The sequence below is a fragment of the Panulirus ornatus genome, chromosome 34 (assembly GCF_036320965.1).
Source record: "Panulirus ornatus isolate Po-2019 chromosome 34, ASM3632096v1, whole genome shotgun sequence".
Taxonomy (NCBI): domain Eukaryota; kingdom Metazoa; phylum Arthropoda; class Malacostraca; order Decapoda; family Palinuridae; genus Panulirus; species Panulirus ornatus.
In genome coordinates this window covers 11,215,355-11,236,160 of record NC_092257.1, presented here as the reverse complement: position 1 = coordinate 11,236,160, position 20,806 = coordinate 11,215,355, and the positions used below count along the sequence as shown (strand labels likewise).

Genomic DNA, 20,806 nt, shown 5'->3' with positions numbered 1-20,806 from the left:
AAAATGACCATCTACAATGCATTGACATTTATGTTCCCTTTGCTGCTTTGAAGGTTTTTCTGAAGCCCTCCAAACTTCTTACACATTATTTTCATTCACCATATTATACCAGGTTTGCCTGTCATGAGCAATATGAAGACTTATTTTTCTTTAAATTGGCTACTCTTCTACAACTGTCATATTGACCAACACTACATGCAGTGTTGACATAACATGTCAGTGATCATTCTTCCCAAACTTTTCTCCAACTTCAGCATTATTAACAATTGGATTAGGGCATTATCAAGCAAATTTAGGCAGAGCTCACATCCGATGCTACTTGAAAGGGAGTCTCCCCATTTAGACACCAGTATTAAATCTCCTATGATAGAATCTTATTAAAAATTTCTACAAACTAATTATAAAAGGAGTACTTTTTAGAATCAGAGTAAATGCTTCAGCAATCTGATGCAAGGGAGTGAATTTTGTGCTAGGTAAAGAAAGACTGGATGATGTGGCAATTGAGGAAATAACAGGTAGGGGTTGAAAAAGAATTGGTAATCAAGAATATTTTTTGTTATGTTTTGTTTGTGAGCTTGTCATGTAGTGCACATTGCAGTGATGCCCAATGACCCTAATCCACACCGAGTCACATACACTGTATGCACATTTCTATCAATATCTCTGATGCCTGTTCCCACCTGGAACTCCCTTAAGCGAGTGGCCCTAGCAATAGAGTCAATGTGAATAGTAAATTTCACTGCTGCTTCTTGGCCTTTAGCACCTCACCCTTAACAGGACACTGGCATAGGGGAACTAGCACAGTGTTTGCAGAGGCTCCTACCTAATGTTCCTACTAGATACCTATATGTAATGCTCATGCCTAATAAACTATATAATAATCTAAGAAGAATGCATCATTTCACTATGAACAAAGCATGCTATACAATCAAATGTATGGCAAAGCCGGAACACTAGGGAGGAGCCTTTGAAAACACCGCAATAGATTTGCCCTCTGCAAGTAGCTTCTTCAGGGCGAAGGATTAAATACTAAGACGTACCACTGGAGTTTACCCAGTTAGGCAGTCTGGTTTGCCTTGGGCACCCCCCTTGAAGGAGATCCAGAAAGGAACAGGCATCTGAGACACAGATAGGTAGACAGATAGTTGGGTGATGACAGGATTTAGTTTTGCAAAGCCATAACTGGGGTAATTCACATAACGGGCAAGAAAAATAAGTTAGTTTTCCTCAACATTTTTAATAAATAGGGAAAACCTTAAAATGTAATACACAATCACAAGATTGCTAAAACTTCACGAGCGCCATATTAAAATCTACAAAAGTTTTCACAAAGTGGCAGTGGTTGTGTTGAAGAGAGCTGCTTTATGTTACAACTTGTGGTTGATCCTTAATTTCATCATTTTTCTTATTCATCTCTTCTGCTACCTTTTTCTTGAGTTCTTCTGTATTCTGGCTCTTCGATGGAGACTCCTGAGGAAATGTTTTTCTTTGTTAATAAAATTCCCCTAATAATCTAATGTGCTGAATATGAAAGGTCTTGCTAGTTTTGTACATATTACTGCTTAACATCTAGAAAGTAAATAGTTGGCTAATGTTTGTCTATTAAGAAAAAAATTTATAAGCTTTTAAATTACTGCTATTAATTACACAATAAATAATCCTGTGTTTATTGAGATAGGATAACACAAAAAATCTATTTGTGGATATAAGCAATGAAGAGCGGAAAGTGGAGCCTATAACACAACTATCACAGAGCTTATTTACCATTTGAAGAGTTAAAAAATCAAACCTTATGTCACTGCTAACACATAAAAAAAAAAAAAAAATACATTTACTTCCAGATACCTCCACTTCCTCTCAAACCATGAAGCTGTAGAGATCTCTCCCTACCTTTTCCCATACCCTTTCAACTTTTAATTCAGGTCTATAAACATTCGAGGAACATATTAATTTCTATTCTGTTTCTTTCCACACATCCCTTTACATGAAGATGGCTATATTTCCAGCATGTTTTGTCCATGCCATATTAGAAAAAAAAGGGGGAGGTTTGGAAGCCTATCAAATCACTGAGAAAAATTACTAAAACATGGTAAAAAAGGAATTTTTTCCCCTTAAACAAAACTGCTCCTCCCCACTTTGCAATATAGCATCATGAACACAAAAACTGCCTCATTTGTACATACAATTTCTCTAGCAGTAATATACAGTTCAGAGTCACACCCAATAGACCATTGAAAAATAAACCAAAAATTCCCTTATGAATCCTGGAATATATCCTCGGAAGTGCTAGATCATGTCAACTTTCATGTGGTGTCTAATGTGTGACCATGCATTAGTCACAAGACCAATTTGTTCTCTGTTTTAGCGATATAACATCTTTAAAATATCCTCTAGGTTTTGCTACATATATTGTCAAAATATGTAACATACCTTTAAAATAAAGCTAAAAGTAATTAAAAAGCTACATGATGGTGAGGAAGCCTCAGAAACTGGCTGTACATACATCAATTAGTTCAGCATTTACACCACCCTTTCCTCTCACAATCTTACATTTCTCAACACTTACCTGACATCCCCTCCATGTACAGAAAACACAATCTATTGTGAGTACACTCAATGCTTAAATTATCCCATTATCAAACATTAGTTTATGCATGTGACCTAATTACAGTTTAAAACAAAATTTTCATCAAAAGGGGTACTTTGTTTTATGCTGGGAATGGAGCCCTAATTTTATTATGGAGACCTTTCTTCATTTTAACTGAAATTGCTCTAGCTGGACTTTTCTAAGAATGGAATCTAGCAAAACCAAGGAAGACTTGAATTTCATTACAACTCAATGAAATCTAAACAGTTTCAAGTACATTCTCAAGAGGAGATTTCAAATGCCCTGTAGCATTCAATCCTGATTAATCAAGTCTCAGACAAAACTTTTTACATCTCTTATACTACTACAGATATGCACAAATCCTAATTTTACCTTATTTTGTGCAGGTTCCATGCTCTGTGGTTGACCATTTACACATTTCTTTGTTCCATTGGTAATATTAAGGGCTTCCCCATTCTCTCCTTTAACTTTCTTTAACTCTCCCTCAGCAAAATCTTCAGGCTTTCTCTGCTTGAAAGAAAATTAAAAGCTTCAGCTTTCTACACAATGAATAGACTGCAAAATTTTCATATTATATTCTGATAAATTTACACTAACCTAGTTAACATGCATAAAATATTTACACTGCACACTTACTATTAATATTATGTAACCTCAGGACCCCTTATTCTAGGGTTCACACAGCTTCAAGAATGTGCTACAATCATTAGCAGGGAAATGATGGACTCCTCTGGAGCACCTTCATCAAGGTTGTACTCCAATGATACAACCTTAACGAAACGACAGCGAGACTTTTCACTTGCCGAGGTATACCAAGCAGGTGAAGTCAGGTAATGCCAATACCAACTTAGGAAAGTATATATAATGTATATTTCAATCATCACAGCACATTCTATCAATTAATCTTTTCTTTTTTTGAAGGTAACTAGGTACAGTCTACCCTTACCCATTAGGCGTCCCCATCCATACCTGCCTCCCTTGCATACACCATTCCAAGCACTCTCCCCCACTACTCTTCCACTCTATACTACTACCACTCCACAATCCATTTCTTTTCCATTCCCTGCCATATCAAGTCTCTTATGAACCCCTTAATCATTTTCATAATTCCATCTCATCATACCATAAGCTCCTCTCAAACAACTCATTTCCAAATATCCATGTTTTGGCTGCATGGGTCAAGATTGGAAGGCTGCATCCCTTAATCCTTTCTTCACTTCTAAGCTTATACATCTACCCTTCGTTATCGTATTAGGGGACACAATGACTCGTACCCTGTACTGCTTTTTGCTTTCTCTCTCCTTCCATATCACCAAATTCACACAAGATAGCTCCCAAATACACCAACTCTCTCACCTCTTCCAGTCTTCCCCCCCATATCTATCACAGTTTAGAACAATTTCTTCTCTCACTTGATAGGGCTTTGAAAAAATCAATAATTTCACCATATCCTTTGAAACACCATTACTTTTATTCACATTTACCTTTAACTGCCAATGCTTTCTTACACACATTTTAAACATGTACAACCTTCTGCAACTACTCTGCATTCTTGCAAGATACAGAATATAATCCATAAAGAAGCTTGTCACTAACAACCGTACCTCACCACCACACTCCATCTCTATACCCGTTTTCCTTAGTTCTACTTTCATCTCTCTTTATAACTCCATCCACATACGTGCTAAAAAGCCATGGTGACATCAAACAGCCCTGCCTTACAATAACATGTATAATGAAACTTTTGTTCAACTTTCCATCCACTCTTACACATGCATTTCCTCCTCTTTAATCAATAAACTCTAAAATTTCTATCTGCAGTGATGTATGGAGCTTACTTCAAATCAAGCCATAAAACAATCACTAGATTCCAATTTCTTACATAGATCATAACATCAATTATCTGTCAGTATTATATATACGTCCTACAATACATATAGCTGGTTGATCTACAATTCAATAAACTATAACAAGTAGTTCCATGGAAAACTTGCATCGCCTGCACTGCAGAGTAGTTAACAATATCTTAAGCGGAATAAACATAGGTGAAAATAGGTTGGGATACTGTTAAAAACATTGCTAGATGTGTTCAGCTACAACATACCTTCTTCGGACCAAATGTGTAATTGGTTTTGCTTCAGTAGAAGAGGAGGCTGAGCTAGGAGCATCAAACCCTGACTGTGATAATCCATCAGTTGCAAAACCTGATATTTTGCCTCTGATTGTTTGGGCTGTGAGTGCTTCCTGAAATGATCACATACATTATATTGTAAGCAGGAAATTACAGAACATATACGTTTCATTTCTGAAAGATGTCTAAACATTCATGGAAAGGTCTGCGGGGCCTGGATGTGGAAAGGGTGCTGTGGTTTTAGGGCATTACATGACAGCTACAGACTGAGTGTGAATGAATGTGGCCTTTTTGTCTTTTCCTGGTGCTACCTCACTGGAGGGGTGGGGGGATGTTATTTCATGTGTGGCGGGGTGGCGATGAAAATGGATGAAAGCAGCAAGTTCGAATATGTACATGTGTATATATGTACATGTCTGTGTACATGTCTGTGTATGTAAATGCATGTATATATTGAACTGTATATGTATATAGAGATATATGAAAGAATAAAACTGCCAAAAACTGTAGGAGAGAAAAATGAAGATAACTTTCAAGTTTCTATATCTAACTATCAATGTTACGAACATTTGAACCTTCAAAACTAAATCAAGACCTACAAGAGGTTAAAATAAACTAATTCTATGCTTTGTTAAGTAAAATGGCCATGTCAAGTGAACAGGTCTTTGAAATCAGAGAAAGACGATTGAAATATCAAAGAAATAGAGAGACACGATATGAAAGTTTCTTAATCAAACCGATAATGTTACAAAAGAACAGCTCTTGGATATCATCAAAGTAAGATCAATGAGAGGTTACAACAGGAAACTAAGAAACAGTAGAAAAGATGTGAAGTATTTCTATACTAAGATTGATGGATGAACAATATAAGCAGTGGTTAGACCAAATGCAGATGTCATACAGAAATCTATGTTGTGTGACAAAAAGTTAAAAGAGGGGCCCCAGAACTGTACAACTTGCTTTCCATTTGTGCAATTAGATCATTACATTCATATCAGTTGGCTGGCCATTGTCCTTACAGTCAAACAAGTCATATCATGAGCTCAAACTGCCATGACTATTACTTCTCCATGGTAAACAAGTTAATTCTTGGGGCACATACGAGTCAGATCAGAAATCATATTTTACTAGCAACATGTGCTCATTACAGGTGATGACTGGATAGCCAAGTCCATTGGGGTTCAGACACATCAATTTAAGTAATCTTTGCCTATGACCAATAAACCACCAAATAATTGGTTAACCTAAAGCTAATTTTCCATCTGCCAAATATCAAAGTTCACATTTTCTAAGGGAAATTATCAAGAATTTTAGTATATGAAGCAGAATACTTGTTTCAGAATCTATTTGCATTTGCTAACCTTTGCAGCTTTTTGCAATTTCTCCTTTGTGTCTTTTTTCATTTCCTCCATATCTGTTATCTTTTCTTTTATTTCTGGCAAGAGTTGGTTTAATTCATCTATCTCTCCTTGCTCTGTGTAGAATGGATCTGGTCTCTCAGCAGCTGTCAAGAAATAGAACAAAACTGCAGTGAAGCAAAATGCCAAGTTACACATTACATTAACCTATGTGAATAAAAGTAAGGCAACAGAAATTAGTACTCTTTATGTAACCTCTGGTAATGACTATTTCATCTTGCATCAAAATTAGTGCATGTTCAGGTAGATCACACCAGGTTAAGTTTAGGTGGGAAAACTGGTAATGCAGAAAAACCATAGCTTTATGCACTGCATAGTACTCACGAATAATTGGTTAAACTTTCCGTAATAAACATGGTCTTTTTTTACTTATGATAAAGAAGAAATCACATCAATCAAGTTATTATTCAGCTGTACAGACTTTGCAAACAAACGAATACACATTTGCTAAATAACTCAAAAGTGGGTTGGAAAGATGTTTACAAATAAAAAAAACTGAAAAACTTACCTCTGGCTTTCCCTAAAAGCTAACATATATCCTTTTAATATCTCATAAGCACTTGTTACAATCTATTTTTGTTCACTTGCTACAGCCATTTGCATCCAGGAGGTGCTTCGATTGTTCTTATCCGAATAGATATATCATACATAATTCCTAAGATCCAAAAATGATTTATAAACAAGAGAGGCAAATAAATATCAAGACTCACATACAAAAAAAAATATAAATTCTTTTTTCCAAAGTTTACCAAGCAAAGGCTGCATATAATAAAGACTGGTAGCAGGGCAGCAGCAAGAGGAGCATATGGTGCATAGCAAGGGAAAAAGAAGAGGTGACAAGTGTGCGTGAGCAATATATAAAATGGGTGCAGAAATGTCATCTTAGGTGACATATGTCACTGCTCATTGTGAAAGATGAAAACCATAATGCTACTAGAATTTCAAAAACACAGAAAATGTGAATAAATGACTGATGACAGACAGTGGATGGTTTCCTGAAAGCTATTGGGATAGGACAACCATGGATACACCATGAGATTACGGAAAAAAATACTATCATATGTATGATGGAAGAACAGAATAGAATGGAATGAAATGAATGAACACATGGTTAATACAAACAGAATACATATATCTAGGGTGTTTTACAGGAAAATGATCAAGAAATGGGACAGATTTATCGATAGCAAGATGGACTTCCAGTGATATCAAGAAGCAAAAATGACTTGGTACTTTGAAGGGTTTAATTGATTGTAACAACAAAGCTGATAATGACACCCTCAAAATATAGTACAAATAAGCCTCAATACTGTTTCATTGAAATTCTAATGAATGATGCTGTAAGAAAACAATTCTTTTTTGCAAAGAAATTAATCATACATTACCATCCTTGACTTTTTGCTCTTCAGTCCACATTTCCTTTTCTTTCTTAGTTTTACCGAGGTTGCTGATCCTCAATTCTATCACCCTAACAGCTGCCTGAAGGCTTTCCACAGCTTTGTCAAAGTCATCTGAATAAGAATGTGCAACACCTAATTGGTAATGAGTTTCTGCCAAACATCTGTTGTCCTCTTTAAGGACTTTTTCCTGAAAGACAAAATTATATATAGTTGACCCATGGTCACCTGACAGAAGTGAGCAATCCATAAATACATATACATATATATATCTAATTCATTCATTTTATTATACTTTGTTGCTGTCTCCCGCATTAACGAGGTAGAGCAAGGAAACAAAAGAATGGCCCAACCCCTGACATACACACAAACGCCCACATACGCACATATACATACCTATACATTTCAATGTATACATACATATACACATGTACATAATCATACATGCTGCCTTCATCCATTTGTGCAGAGAGAATACGATAATATTTCACAAACTTTTACCATTCACTAATCCTACACACAGGATGGTGTACTTTACCACAACTTACTTGAATTTCTAGGCATTTTCTTAAGTCTTCAATTCCCTGGGCATAGTTCTCACACTCAAGGCCTACTTCTCCAAGTTTTAAGTAAACTTGTGCCACTTTCTCTGCCATCTCAGGATTATTGTCTTGCTGCCTAGAAATTTAATAAAAACTCAGTTCTTTTGTAACAGAGGATGATGCTTACCATGTTTAGGTAACCGTGCGCTAACAAAAAATCCCAGCTTCTCTCAAAGAAGTCAAGCTATCTCGTATGTTCCTTATGAGATGTCCCCAAACCCATCTGTGTGGTGACTGTCAAACAAATGTTGGATAAAACACCCAAAGCCTATTTACTTTTGTTAATACACTATAAATAAGCATTTTGTATCTTGATGCGGTTTGAATGGAGTCTTTGGTCTCACCTGAGAATGCAAGTTAACACTCATTAGTGGAACATTAAGGACTACAATACTGTACAAGTGCATTAAATGAAACAGTATAAAACATTATATCAGCATGAAGTCCATATATCAGAAACATTCCCAGCATGGATTAAGGACATTTATAAGCTGTAAGTACCTGATCCACTCCACTGAATTTTATTCAATACTAACCAGCAAGTTGTTTACATTCTTTTTTTGTCTTATGGTTTTGTGTTCATGTCACAAGAAATTAATATTCTAAAAGATCAAGCATTTCTTTAAATTTCATTGGATACAGTGTGGCATAATGACCTCACCAACAATCCCATTAGATAAAATCCTTTAAGAATATATAAATACTGTACTTAAGATTTTATCCCTGGAGATAAGGGACAAAAAATACTACCCACATACTCCCCAGGAGGGGTAGGAATGGGTGACTGGAAATCCTCCCTTCCTGCATTAGTACCAAAAAGAAGGAATAGAGCAAGGAGACAAGTGAGAAATCTTCCCTGGATGGCTCAGTCTTCTGTTCTTGACACTTCCTCACTTGCACGGGAAATGGCAAGCATGTTGTATTAAGATTTTGGTCATATTTTCATCCATAACATATTCATTACATCCAATTATTAGATGATGACAAATCTGTTAAATATAATGTGGAAGAAGCATATTACAGAAAATATGTCATGAAATAATGAAAAACATTAAAATGTGATGTAAATTATGAGAATATCAGGAGGACTCCCCTTATGACAAGGATATGTTCCTGGGCACAGCAAGTCAAACTACTCATATCCTTGTTTTTTCTTTTTACACTCCTGATAATTTTTCAATGCAACTATAAGAGAGATTACTGTACAGTTATAATGTACCCAAAGCAGCTTACCCTCATATACAGTACCACACCATTAAGTAATTTAGATGATATATAATGAAAACTTACGGAAGAATGTACTGTACTGAAATACTATGATGGGATTCTAGGACCTGCTGGGGTGAGCTGAGGTGGACTGAACGATGGGGATGGGCAGTAGTGTTATTCAGATCACCCCCAAATTATCTAAATTCAACAAATGTTGCTATATCACAGGTAATGCAGATGATATCTAACAGACTAACATAAAATATACAGCTGTCAGAGTGAGCAAGACCCACAGATTGCTATAACAACGAGCTTCTGACAAATATCAAACCTCCTAAGCACCTATAATTTACCCTTAAGAGTGATAGTCTTACACCCATACTACTACAGGTAGCTGTGAAAACAAAAGAAATGTATTTTCCCAGCAGGTGAAATACAAACTGCCTTGACAATTACAATATGCATTGTAAGTAAACACACACACAAAAATTACATTGCAAAAAAAATATGCATTCTTAAACCATAAAATATACAGACATAATAAATCTTAAGCTTCAATTTTGTCTAAAGTTGAAGCATGGTGTCACAAGTCAGCAGAATTTTTCCCCCCATGCCTGCTTAGCTACTAAAGATACCTCTGTAGGTTACCAAGGGCACAGTAAGTCAGCTGGATATATAGATATAGTGGTGGGAAGCATTAAAACGCTTCTATCTATCCACATCTCTGATGCCTGACCCAACTGGAATTCCCTCAAAGGGGTGGCCATGGCAAAATAGTCTTCATAACTAGTGAAATCCAATGCTGCTTCTTGGCCTGTAGGACCACACCCTTAACACGCCACTGACAGAGGGCAAATCTAGTGGTGTTTGCAAAGGCTCCTACCTGATGCTCGTACTGACTACTACTACTTGTTGCTACACAATGTTCAATAAAAATACCTAACTTGTCTCCTGAAGTTTAAGGGTTAATTCATTACACACAGAACATGGGCTAATGGAAAAATGGTCCAATCAACAATAACTGATTTCAGCAAGATGAACAGGACTAGCAAGATGAAATTAATCATTACGAGTGTACTATTCAGTTTCAACATCTTTCAATATGCACTCACTAAAGTTTCTTAATCTAATACAGTAGATAAATGTTCCATAACCAATAAAAAAAATCAGATTCTGAAGGAAACCCAATTTCTTCTGATCTACAACTAGGTTGGAAGAGGAGCTACGACTATTGGTTGCATCAAATAACTAGCCTATCCATGCTAACTTCATGAATGGTGGACAGGCAACAAGCCCTTAGATATAATCTAAGGGCATGAACGTCACCTCAATGTTTGATTTCCAAGATGAATCAACCTAATATATTTTTGAGAATGTGATGGCTCTGTGTATTTAGGGCAAAAACTTCAAATGTAATCAAATACTAAAACAGAAAATTTGAAATGCACATAATGTAACCCTGTTCAACCTCTTTCATTTAATGCAACAGTTTCTTTCCCAGCATTCAAACTTACGGTATACTGCATCTTTCAACTTACTTCTCAAAAATAACTTTGGCTAGCTCCAACATCTCCCACGATAGCTGCAAGTTGGAAACTTCTTCCTCCTCTTCTGTCTTCTCTCCTAAGTATGAATTAATCATTTTTCTCATTAATAAAAGGAAAAATACTGACAGGGTAAAGCTTTTACAGAGATCTTTTTACTCTACTTCAATTAGTTTTTCTTGTTTATTCTTTTGCAAAATGAGCTCCAATGATTTACATTTCATGTACATATATGTTAAAGTGCCATAACATCTGGAAATAATGTACTACCTGCACTATTTATATGGGGTACATTAAATTCAAATCTCCTCAAAGATAATTCCCATCTTTATTGCAATATTAATATTAACAAATCTTTCCGGCATTTAACTTTATGATCAGGAGGAAACAAACATGTACAATGTTAGATTAACTTTTAATGAAAAAAAAAAAATGCCCTTTTAGGTTTCTCTTAATAAATTCATGCATGTCATTTGGCAATATCAAATTTTTGCCAACAAATAATGTTCTCATTTGAATATTTCATTACCTTCAGTTTCCTCCTGGCTTTCAATTTCATCTTTGTTCCCATCTTCATCTTGAGATTCTCCCCCTTGGGACTCGCCATCACCATCCCCTTCATCATCCTCCTCCTCCTCCTCATCCTCAGTGCTCCCATCTTCTACCATATGAAAAAGGTGATATTCAACATTTACTACCACAAAGCTTTCCTTTATACTTAACTTGGCAAATTAAATATACATATCACTAGAAGAAATCAAATGCTAACAACTTTACGCATATACATATATATTTGTGTGAAACTGTAAAACTTTCAGTTCATTTTGTTATTGCCAAGAACACTACTGATACTACAATGAAATATCTCCCTTTAAATCAAAACCAAGAAAAGAAAGGTAGTGATTATCCAAAATAATTATGTCTGCACCCACTGAAGTTTCTCTGAGAAGCAACTGAAACTGCTTCAGATTCTTGTATGTTCATATTGCTATTTCCCAAGTAATGTACATGCATATTACTTCCATTACCATGAAGTAAAGCACTTGCATATTATTTCAACCATAGATTGTCCTATAGAACCGGGTTGCCTTAAATCAAACATAAGGTAAAAGGAATATACCAATCATAACAGAATTAAGATGCTATAAAAATTATGAAAGCTAATAGTGAAAATAGAAATTTCCTTAGGTAGTTTCAAAGTTCTGCAAATATATGTAAGGAAGCTATAAAAAGACTGTGAAAGGTTATCTGTGAGACAGGCAATAAAAAACGAAGGCTATATTTCAAAGTAGCACTTGCGAAACCCTACTTCCTAGTATCCCAAGATCTACCAAACCACTGCATCCTAGATTAATATTGGTATCATATTAGTCATTTAAGTGGTTCTATCCACTTCCTTTGTCCTGAAACTAGATAAATGTCAAGCCAGTAAAAAGTGCACAGTACCACAATGTAAATTAGTTGAACAGCAAGATTACTTAAAAGATAACCAAGAAGTGGCACTGGACTTCTCTAGTTATGGAGAGACTATTGCCTTTGCCACCCCTATGAGGGACTTCCAGGTGGGAGCAGGCATCAGATATACAAATAGGTAGACTACAAGTAAACCTGGCATAATGCCAAGATAAAAAGCACTCTTTGACAACATGCAAATGAAATAAATGATACATTTTTCAACTGTGGTGATAGGCTTCTTGTGCTATCAGTCATTAAGTGTAGGAGTCTGACTAAATGAAAATCTAACCATGGACAAGTGCATGTGTACGTGGGTGGGTTGGGCCATTCCTCATCCGTTTCCTTGCACTAACTTGCTAATGCATGAGATGGCAATTAAGTATAATATAAATAAGTACCAATAAATCCTCATACAAGTCCAGAGTGTACAAGAAACAATATGAACTTAGGAATAACACAAATTTCCATTAAGCTTGAGAATATTTCATTTACAAATGCTCCTTGCCAAAATTCAGGATGCAATGGAATTTGGTTTCAAACAGATTACCTTTTCCCCCAATTAGTCCATTAGAATGACAATTCTCTACACTGTGGAAGTGTGAGGGAACTGTGGGTGTAGGTGGTTGGATGGCACTATTTAACTACTGTGCTAATAAAGCCATAAGACTTGAGTCACTATAAAGATACTGGGTTCATCAATGAGTCAGTCTCGGGTAATTCAGTATCAAAAAGAGGAATCCAGGTGGGCAGATATTTTGGGAAAAAAAAAAAAAAAAAAAAAAAAAAAATGGTATATTATAAAGCTCCGTAAGCAAGTGCTCTATGATGTTCATAAGGCTTCATCCTTTCAAGAAAAATACCCAAGAAAATTTTGTTTGCTTCTCTTAACTCTGAAAGTTGAAAATGTGAAGTGCAGCATACCTCCCATGTCATAAGGATTCTCAATATACATATCCTTTTCTGAATATAATTTTCTTTAGATCTTACTTTGTTTTAACATACTTTTTCTTTTAAGTTTTACCAGCCTTAAATATAGATTCAAGTCAAAACCCTCAATCAGTTAAATTATGTTGATTCCTTATTTGTTTGACAAAAGTAAACTTCAAATGATTTTCTCCACATGAAACTTTCAAGCACAGCATATCTCACTCAAATAAGTTATTTAATGCTACTGTACATTTTTCATTGTACTGTCTTGGCATAAATATATCCATCCCAAAGCTCCTGAGCAAAAGAGAATACCACTTAAATGAATATATGGACACTGGTATTCAAATGGTAAGTAGTGGTGAAGTAAACTTTGTGTTACCAGGGAGAAGAGCCTAGCAACTGCTAGTTTACAGTGTAAACCTGAATTCTGATTACCTGTCTAGAGTAAGTTTTCACAAGCTATATTTTTATTACTTACACTTCCGGGTTGAACTATGAAATCAACTGGAAGTAATGACTGCCAAGGCAGCTGGTAAAGACTACTACAGGTTCATACAAAACAAATATACCAGATGCAGCATACTTTTCCGTAGATGAATGTAAAGTAAAGATCTTTTATGAAGGGCTACAGTACTCATACAGAACATCCAAGTGGGATTAATTACTCAATGTAGCAAGGCAAATCAGAGAATAACCCATACAATTCTGCCTTTGGTTGGCTTACTCTACAACTTCCATGAAATTTCAATTAGTCTTCAGGAGCAAAGCCGTTAAACTTCCCATCAATCTAATACCTTCACCAGTAGACAATGATGTTTCAAACTAAAGTCCAAAAACTGTTACTTTTTAAACAAATAAAGATCTTACTCTTTTTTTCATTCTCTTCTTCCCTTTTGTCCTCTTCAACTGGTCCAGTCCCATCCAATGTTACTTCTTCCTTTCCTTTTTCACTTCCACAAACACCCCATTCCTCCACTTCCGTTTCCATCTCTGAATCACAGATCATGTGCTTTGCAACTACAATGTCATCCACTGAATCTAACTTTGGTATTTCATTTCCATCAATGTTAATCTTGCTACACTTAAAACTTTCTCTTGTGAGTTCATTTTCTTTCTTGAAAAGTACATCAGAACTTTTATCAACTCCATTTTTTATATCAGAATTCTCTTCATTCATCACTTCTTGCTCACATTCAATCCCCCTTCCAGCTTCCTTTTCTATTACCCTACAATCTTCTATGTTGGTTTTCATCATTTCATCTAAAAACCTGTAGTTTTCTTTTAGAGCTTTATGTACTTCTTTGGTAACACCTTTCTGCTCATTCTCTAAATAAAAGAAAAGTCACCATAAATGCAATCTGAATTCATGAAACTTTTTTCTTTACACACAAAGATCTTTAAACGACCTCAAGTCTAAAAGCATAAATGTCCTCGTTCATAAACTTTCAGTCATAAACCTGCAACCATCCCATCACCCAAAGTGAATCTATCATGTTATGAAAACAGTCCCTTAACCAAGAATCTTTTCTGCAAAGTCGAAAGACATAACAAAATCAACCCTGAAAATGTTTCCCTTTTTTCTTTCCTATCATCATTTCTAGCATGAACTCCATTTCCAATTCCTTTCAGTGAATCTGGTGCATGTAACCTCAATATTTACTTGCACACATCCTCAAACCATGTCTAATGCTTGAAGTGAAACATGAACTTCCATGCTAATATTAGCAATTACAGTATTACTTTAACACTACGCAATGTAATGTACTCGCTGAGAACTCTCGTTTCCTTGCAAGAGTATTAATGTCCACAACTTCTAATTTTTCACATCTTAAAATAATAGCATATAAGGACACCTCTTTCAGCAATAAAATGTCTTTTCAACATGCTTCTTATACACGCATAATTGAACTCCCTGCAAGCATTTGATTCCACCATTCATCCACAGCTATAATGATAAAAGAGGCACATTACACAAGCTCCAATTATTCCTCCCACTCCTGAAAATAGTACTGTAGTATTATTGCTTACATTTCTCATCAGAAGACAATGGTGAGCTTTCAAAAAACATTCTTCTTTCAAACCCTTATTTCATTAACTATATTTTTCATTTCATCGTGCTGTACCTCTTTCCACAACCTAAACCTCTACTACCACTTATCTCTATGGCAGCCTGTAGTAATACAATGAAATGCCTCCACAGCAACCCAACTTCATCAAGCAGTTGTTACGTTCTCTCAGCTTCTAGCATCTATACGTTTCAGAATTTCATCACAAACCTTTAATCCCTCTATTTCTCATCATATTTCTAGTACTCTACCAGACAAAAAGTTTACCTACATAACATCACATGATCCATCAAGCTCCTATCTACTCACAGAATAGGACAGTCTACTTTTATGTGAACTAAAAGATGCATCAGCATCCCTAATCCCTGCCACTAGTACTCAAAACACTTGACTAAGTTCAACGGAGGGGCCCATTCAATGCTGTCAACTTAAAGCTTTATACCTGTCATGTCTTCAGGATTTTCCACCTGGGAGTTATCCATGTCTTCACCTTCAGGTACTGAAAACAAATAAATAAATCTGAACTTTATATTCTGAAAATTATAAAACCAATCTAATCTGAAATGATATCCAGTTGCAAGCCAAGGATCTAACTGGGAAAGGAAGATCATTACCACTCACCTCCATCTAAGGCATTTCCCAAAACTCCACTCTCCAAGCGGGCCAACTCTAGTAAGGCCCGACCATAATGGAAATAAGCATCCCCACATTCTGGTGCAGTTTCCCCATACTCTTCTGCAAGGAACCGACAAGCCTCCTGAAACATCACAAAAAGCCAGTAAATAATTTTTTTCACCATATAATATAAATGGTGCTCACTGTACTAGGGTTTTTAATATACCCTTATCATTTCTAGTCTCTGCACTTTAATTTATGTTTTTCTCAAATCAGAGCATCCTTACTTGTCCATTTATGATGCCTGTTTGTCATAGGTTCATTGGACCAGTGGAGCCCATATAGGTTGCATTACAATGAAAAGCATCATCTATACCTGGATGCAACAAGCAAGTTCATTCTCACCTGAAGGGAGTTGACAGCAGATGGAATATCTCCCACAACTAGGTGTCGTTTGCCTTGGGCAAAATGGTTGAGTGCTGCAGTTGCTGCATCACTGCAATGAAAGAAAATTCATTACAACCTGTCTGAAGAAAATATCAACTAACATTCAAGTACTAGCTTCCTAGTTCTTCGTTAATTGCTACCTATAAAACTATTTTCACGTGCACCCTGTAACATATTGCTTCAAGCAAGTACGTACCCTCAGCACCACCACGTCTTTTGAGGGGTGGGGGGAGACGAAAATCTTGAAAAGGAATAATGTATAGTTCAATATGAAAGAATTCTTGACGAACTTATCTGTTTAGCTCTGCATCATGGCTACCTATGGGACACAACTACTGATAAACGTTTTGGACGCTTTATATTATTCAGTGCGAAGACAAACGCCTGCGAAGCATGATCTGGAGCATCATAGTTTCTTGAACAGTGTAAGGCAGAATATAAAATGTGTCATAATATGTGGTTAGTGGAAGTAATACACTGTAACAAACAAAACCTATGAAATTTCTCCTAACCTTCCTAACAGTTAAGATTCATCAATATTTTCAAGAATATGGTCACAGTGTACCTGTCATACTCATGAAAATGCATCAGTATAGTGCCAGATGTCAACTAATGTGACAGTGTGATCCCAGCGGATATGGATGTAATGTTGGCATATTTCTTACTTTAGCTACTATGCAAGGCTTTTCTTGGTTCTGTAGATATTTCACAAATGACATACCTGCTTTACATTAGTTCCATATGTTCTCTGATATACATGACCATTATCACACAGAACTGTTCAATAAAATACAATATTCAAAATCACACTCGGCAGATATTTCTGTAATTACAACAAACTTACAAATCAACTACAACACAAGGACCAGTAATAATTTCCTAATGTCGAGCTGAACCGGTAATCGCCTATTTCTGTAATCACAAAGCACTAAATAAAACTCAAAAAATATACGGAGCCGTTTCCCTTGGGTAGTATTGATGCAGATCTGAAACGGAAATGGACCAACCAAAATAGTCATGTGGAGCAAAACTAGCTTTTCACAAATTGTTAAAGAAAACATTGCACCCTTAATCAATGTAAATAATCCTATATATGCGCAGTATTAACGCGTGTTATTCATTATACAATAAATTGTCAATAACAAGGGCATTTAGAAATTTAACATCTACATGAAAAACCAACAAACAACAAATCTCACGCATGCGTATACATTTTTACATGAAGATCTGATATAGGCCGGGGCAAACAAGCTTAGTTTTCTACCTTGAATTGATTTAACAAGTTATCTTATGAACCAGATGTGAACCTTAATGACAAACACACACGCAACACAAACATATCGGTTGTGTTGCCCTGCCACCTAGTTGCCTCAATACTCACATTTCCTTCTTAGTGGGCGAACTTTTGGGGCTAGGGGTGACTGCTGCAGTCTTCTGCGGCGAGTCCGACATGTTGCAAGATGTTACACGATGTCAGGGTATCCGTCACACAATGTCACAGGTAACAGATCACCATGAAATGAGTGGCCCCTCCCGCGCGTCCTGTTGTTGACACTTTTTCCCGCGTATTCTGCCATATCTCCAATGACGTCATATGATCTACATTTTCTGCTCCTCATTACTCAGCTTTATCATAGGCAGATTATTCTTGGAGTTAACTTGCTATATTACGTTTATATCAATGCCTATTGAAAATTAGGTTTGTAGGTGGGAATCATTCTCCCATACAAAATGAATTAAAAAGTTTGAGGTATAAATCCAACTTTATAAATTAATATTCATAGAATAAATTCATCTTTAAAGAATTTACTCATTACAGATACAGATAACTCTTAATGGTACATTTAATGATACATAAAATGGCCAAACAAACATTATTAAGTCAATAGAGAAAGAGACACGAATCATAAGGATGTTACATGGCCAGGTTATCCTCCCAGTAGAATTGAGGAGGCACTTGCAGCGAGAGATGTATTTTCACTTTAATAACTTTATTTACCATCACCCAAACTATAAAGTGGATAAGATCATTTGACAGCACATAATTATAAGATACATATGTATATGTGGCAAGTTAGGAAATAAGCTGAAAAACTCTTGAATTCAGAATACAAACGCAAAAAATTAGACTGGGTTACTTCCATCTATCTATCTATCTATCTATATATATATATATCTATCTATATATATATATATATATATATATATATATATATATATATATATATATATATATATATATATATATACACACATATATCATACTTAATCGCCGTTTCCCGCGGGAAGTGCTCATCTTCCTCGAATGGTTATATTGGTCGAATGGTTATATTGGTGTGTCTGATTGTGTGTGGATGTAACCAAGAAAAGAAGAAAAGCGAGGTAAGTAGTACGAGGAAAGAAACCTGGATGTTCTGGCTCTGAGTGAAACGGCCCTCAAGGGTAAATGGGAAGAGTGGTTTGGGAAAGTCTTGGAAGTAAAGTCAGGGGTTGGTGAGAGGGCAAGAGCTAAGGAAGGAGTAGCACTACTCCTGAAGCAGGAGTTGTGGGAGTATGTAAAATGTGTTTATGGATGGGATGGTTAGGGAGGTAAATGCGATAGTTTTGGAGAGAGGGACGAGTATGCAATCTGTTGGGTATGAGAAGGCCTGGGAAGTGAGTCAGTTGTTATTCGCCTATGATACGGTTCTAGTGGCTGATTCGTGTGAGAAACTGCAGAAGTTGGTGACTAAGTTTGGAAAAAATGAGTTTGCAGAAAGTTGAGAGTAAATGTGAGTAAGAGCAAGGTTATTGAGTTTAGTATTGTTGAGGTACAGATTGATTGGGATGTAAGTTTGAATGGAGAAAAATTGGAGGAAACAAAGTGTTTTAGATATCTGGGAGTGGACTTAGTAGCGGATAGAACCCTGGAAGCGGAAGTGAGTCACAGGGTGGGGGAGGGGGTGAAGGTTCTAGGAGCAATGAAGAATGTGTGGAAGAAGAGAATGTTGTCTTGGAGAGCAAAAATAGGTATGTTTGAAGGAATAGTAGTTCCAACAATGTTATATGGTTGTGAGGCGTGGGCTATAGATAGGGTTGTATGGAGGAGGGTGGATGTGTTAGAAATGAAATGTTTGAGGACAATATGTGGTGTGAGGTGGTGTGATCGAGTATGTAAGGGTGGAAATAAAGAGTATGGTTGAAAGAGCAGAAGAGGGTGTGTTGAAATGGTTTGGACACATGGAGAGAATGAGTGAGGAAAGATTGACATATAGGATATGTGTCAGACGTGGAGGGAACAAGGAAAGGCAGGAGACCAAATTGGAAGTGGAAGGATGGAGTGAAAAAGATTTTGAGTGATCGGGGCCTGAACAGACAGGAGAGTGAAAGGAGTGCAAGGAATAAAGTAAATTGGAGCGATGTGGTATTCTGGGGTCGACGTGCTGTCAATGGATTGAACCAGGGCATGTGAAATGTCTTGGGTAAACCATGGAAAGGTCTGTGGGGCTTGGTTATGGAAAGGGAGCTGTGGTTTCAGTGCATTATACAGGACAGCTAGAGACTGAGTGTGAATGAATGTGGCCTTTTTGTCTTTTCCTGACGCTACCTCGCTGGAGAGGTGGGGGGGTGCTATTTCCTGTGTGGCTGGGTGGTGACAGGAATGGATGAAGGCAGCGAGAGTGAATGTGTACATGTGTATATATGTATATGTCTCTAAGTGTATGTTGAAATGTAATGTATGTATATGTGCGTGTATGGGCATTTATGTATATATGGGAGGCAAGTTGTTAGAAGCAGTGAAAAGTTTTTATCGAGGATGTAAGGCATGTGTACGTGTAGGAAGAGAGGAAAGTGATTGGTTCTCAGTGAATGTAGGTTTGCGGCAGGGGTGTGTGATGTCTCCATGGTTGTTTAATTTGTTTATGGATGGGGTGGTTAGGGAGGTGAATGCAAGAGTTTTGGAAAGAGGGGCAAGTATGAAGTCTGTTGGGGATGAGAGAGCTTGGGAAGTGAGTCAGTTGTTGTTCGCTGATGATACAGCGCTGGTGGCTGATTCATGTGAGAAACTGCAGAAGCTGGTGACTGAGTTTGGTAAAGTGTGTGAAAGAAGAAAGTTAAGAGTAAATGTGAATAAGAGCAAGGTTATTAGGTACAGTAGGGTTGAGGGTCAAGTCAATTGGGAGGTGAGTTTGAATGGAGAAAAACTGGAGGAAGTGAAGTGTTTTAGATATCTGGGAGTGGATCTGGCAGCGGATGGAACCATGGAAGCGGAAGTGGATCATAGGGTAGGGGGAGGGGGCGAAAATTCTGGGAGCCTTGAAGAATGTGTGGAAGTCGAGAACATTATCTCGGAAAGCAAAAATGGGTATGTTTGAAGGAATAGCGGTTCCAACAATGTTGTATG

At 36.6% G+C, this 20,806-nt stretch overlaps 1 protein-coding gene across 1 annotated transcript; it reads right to left on the bottom strand.

Moving 5' to 3' along the window:
• Nucleotides 1-1,221: 1,221 nt before the first annotated feature.
• On the bottom strand, nucleotides 1,222-17,997 carry Nasp (Nuclear autoantigenic sperm protein). The gene is made up of 13 exons (XM_071682320.1): nucleotides 17,804-17,997; nucleotides 16,381-16,471; nucleotides 15,982-16,117; nucleotides 15,803-15,859; nucleotides 14,162-14,620; nucleotides 11,439-11,570; nucleotides 10,904-10,988; nucleotides 8,103-8,232; nucleotides 7,543-7,744; nucleotides 6,101-6,243; nucleotides 4,709-4,852; nucleotides 2,981-3,115; nucleotides 1,222-1,470 (listed from the first exon to the last, which is right to left on the bottom strand). The coding sequence occupies exons 1-13, from the start codon at nucleotides 17,872-17,874 to the stop codon at nucleotides 1,363-1,365; spliced, it is 1,893 nt and encodes a 630-aa protein (XP_071538421.1). The 5' UTR covers nucleotides 17,875-17,997; the 3' UTR covers nucleotides 1,222-1,362.
• Nucleotides 17,998-20,806: the final 2,809 nt, after the last annotated feature.

Excerpts from the sequence above, each read along its gene's own strand:
- Nasp (XM_071682320.1), bottom strand. The coding sequence starts at position 17,874 with ATGTCGGACTCGCCGCAGAAGACTGCAGCAGTCACCCCTAGCCCCAAA. Across the intron at positions 16,472-17,803 it reads TCGCCCACTAAGAAGGAAAT|TGATGCAGCAACTGCAGCAC; the intron begins GTGAGTATTGAG and ends CTTTCATTGCAG. Across the intron at positions 1,471-2,980 it reads TGGAACCTGCACAAAATAAG|GAGTCTCCATCGAAGAGCCA; the intron begins GTAAAATTAGGA and ends ACATTTCCTCAG.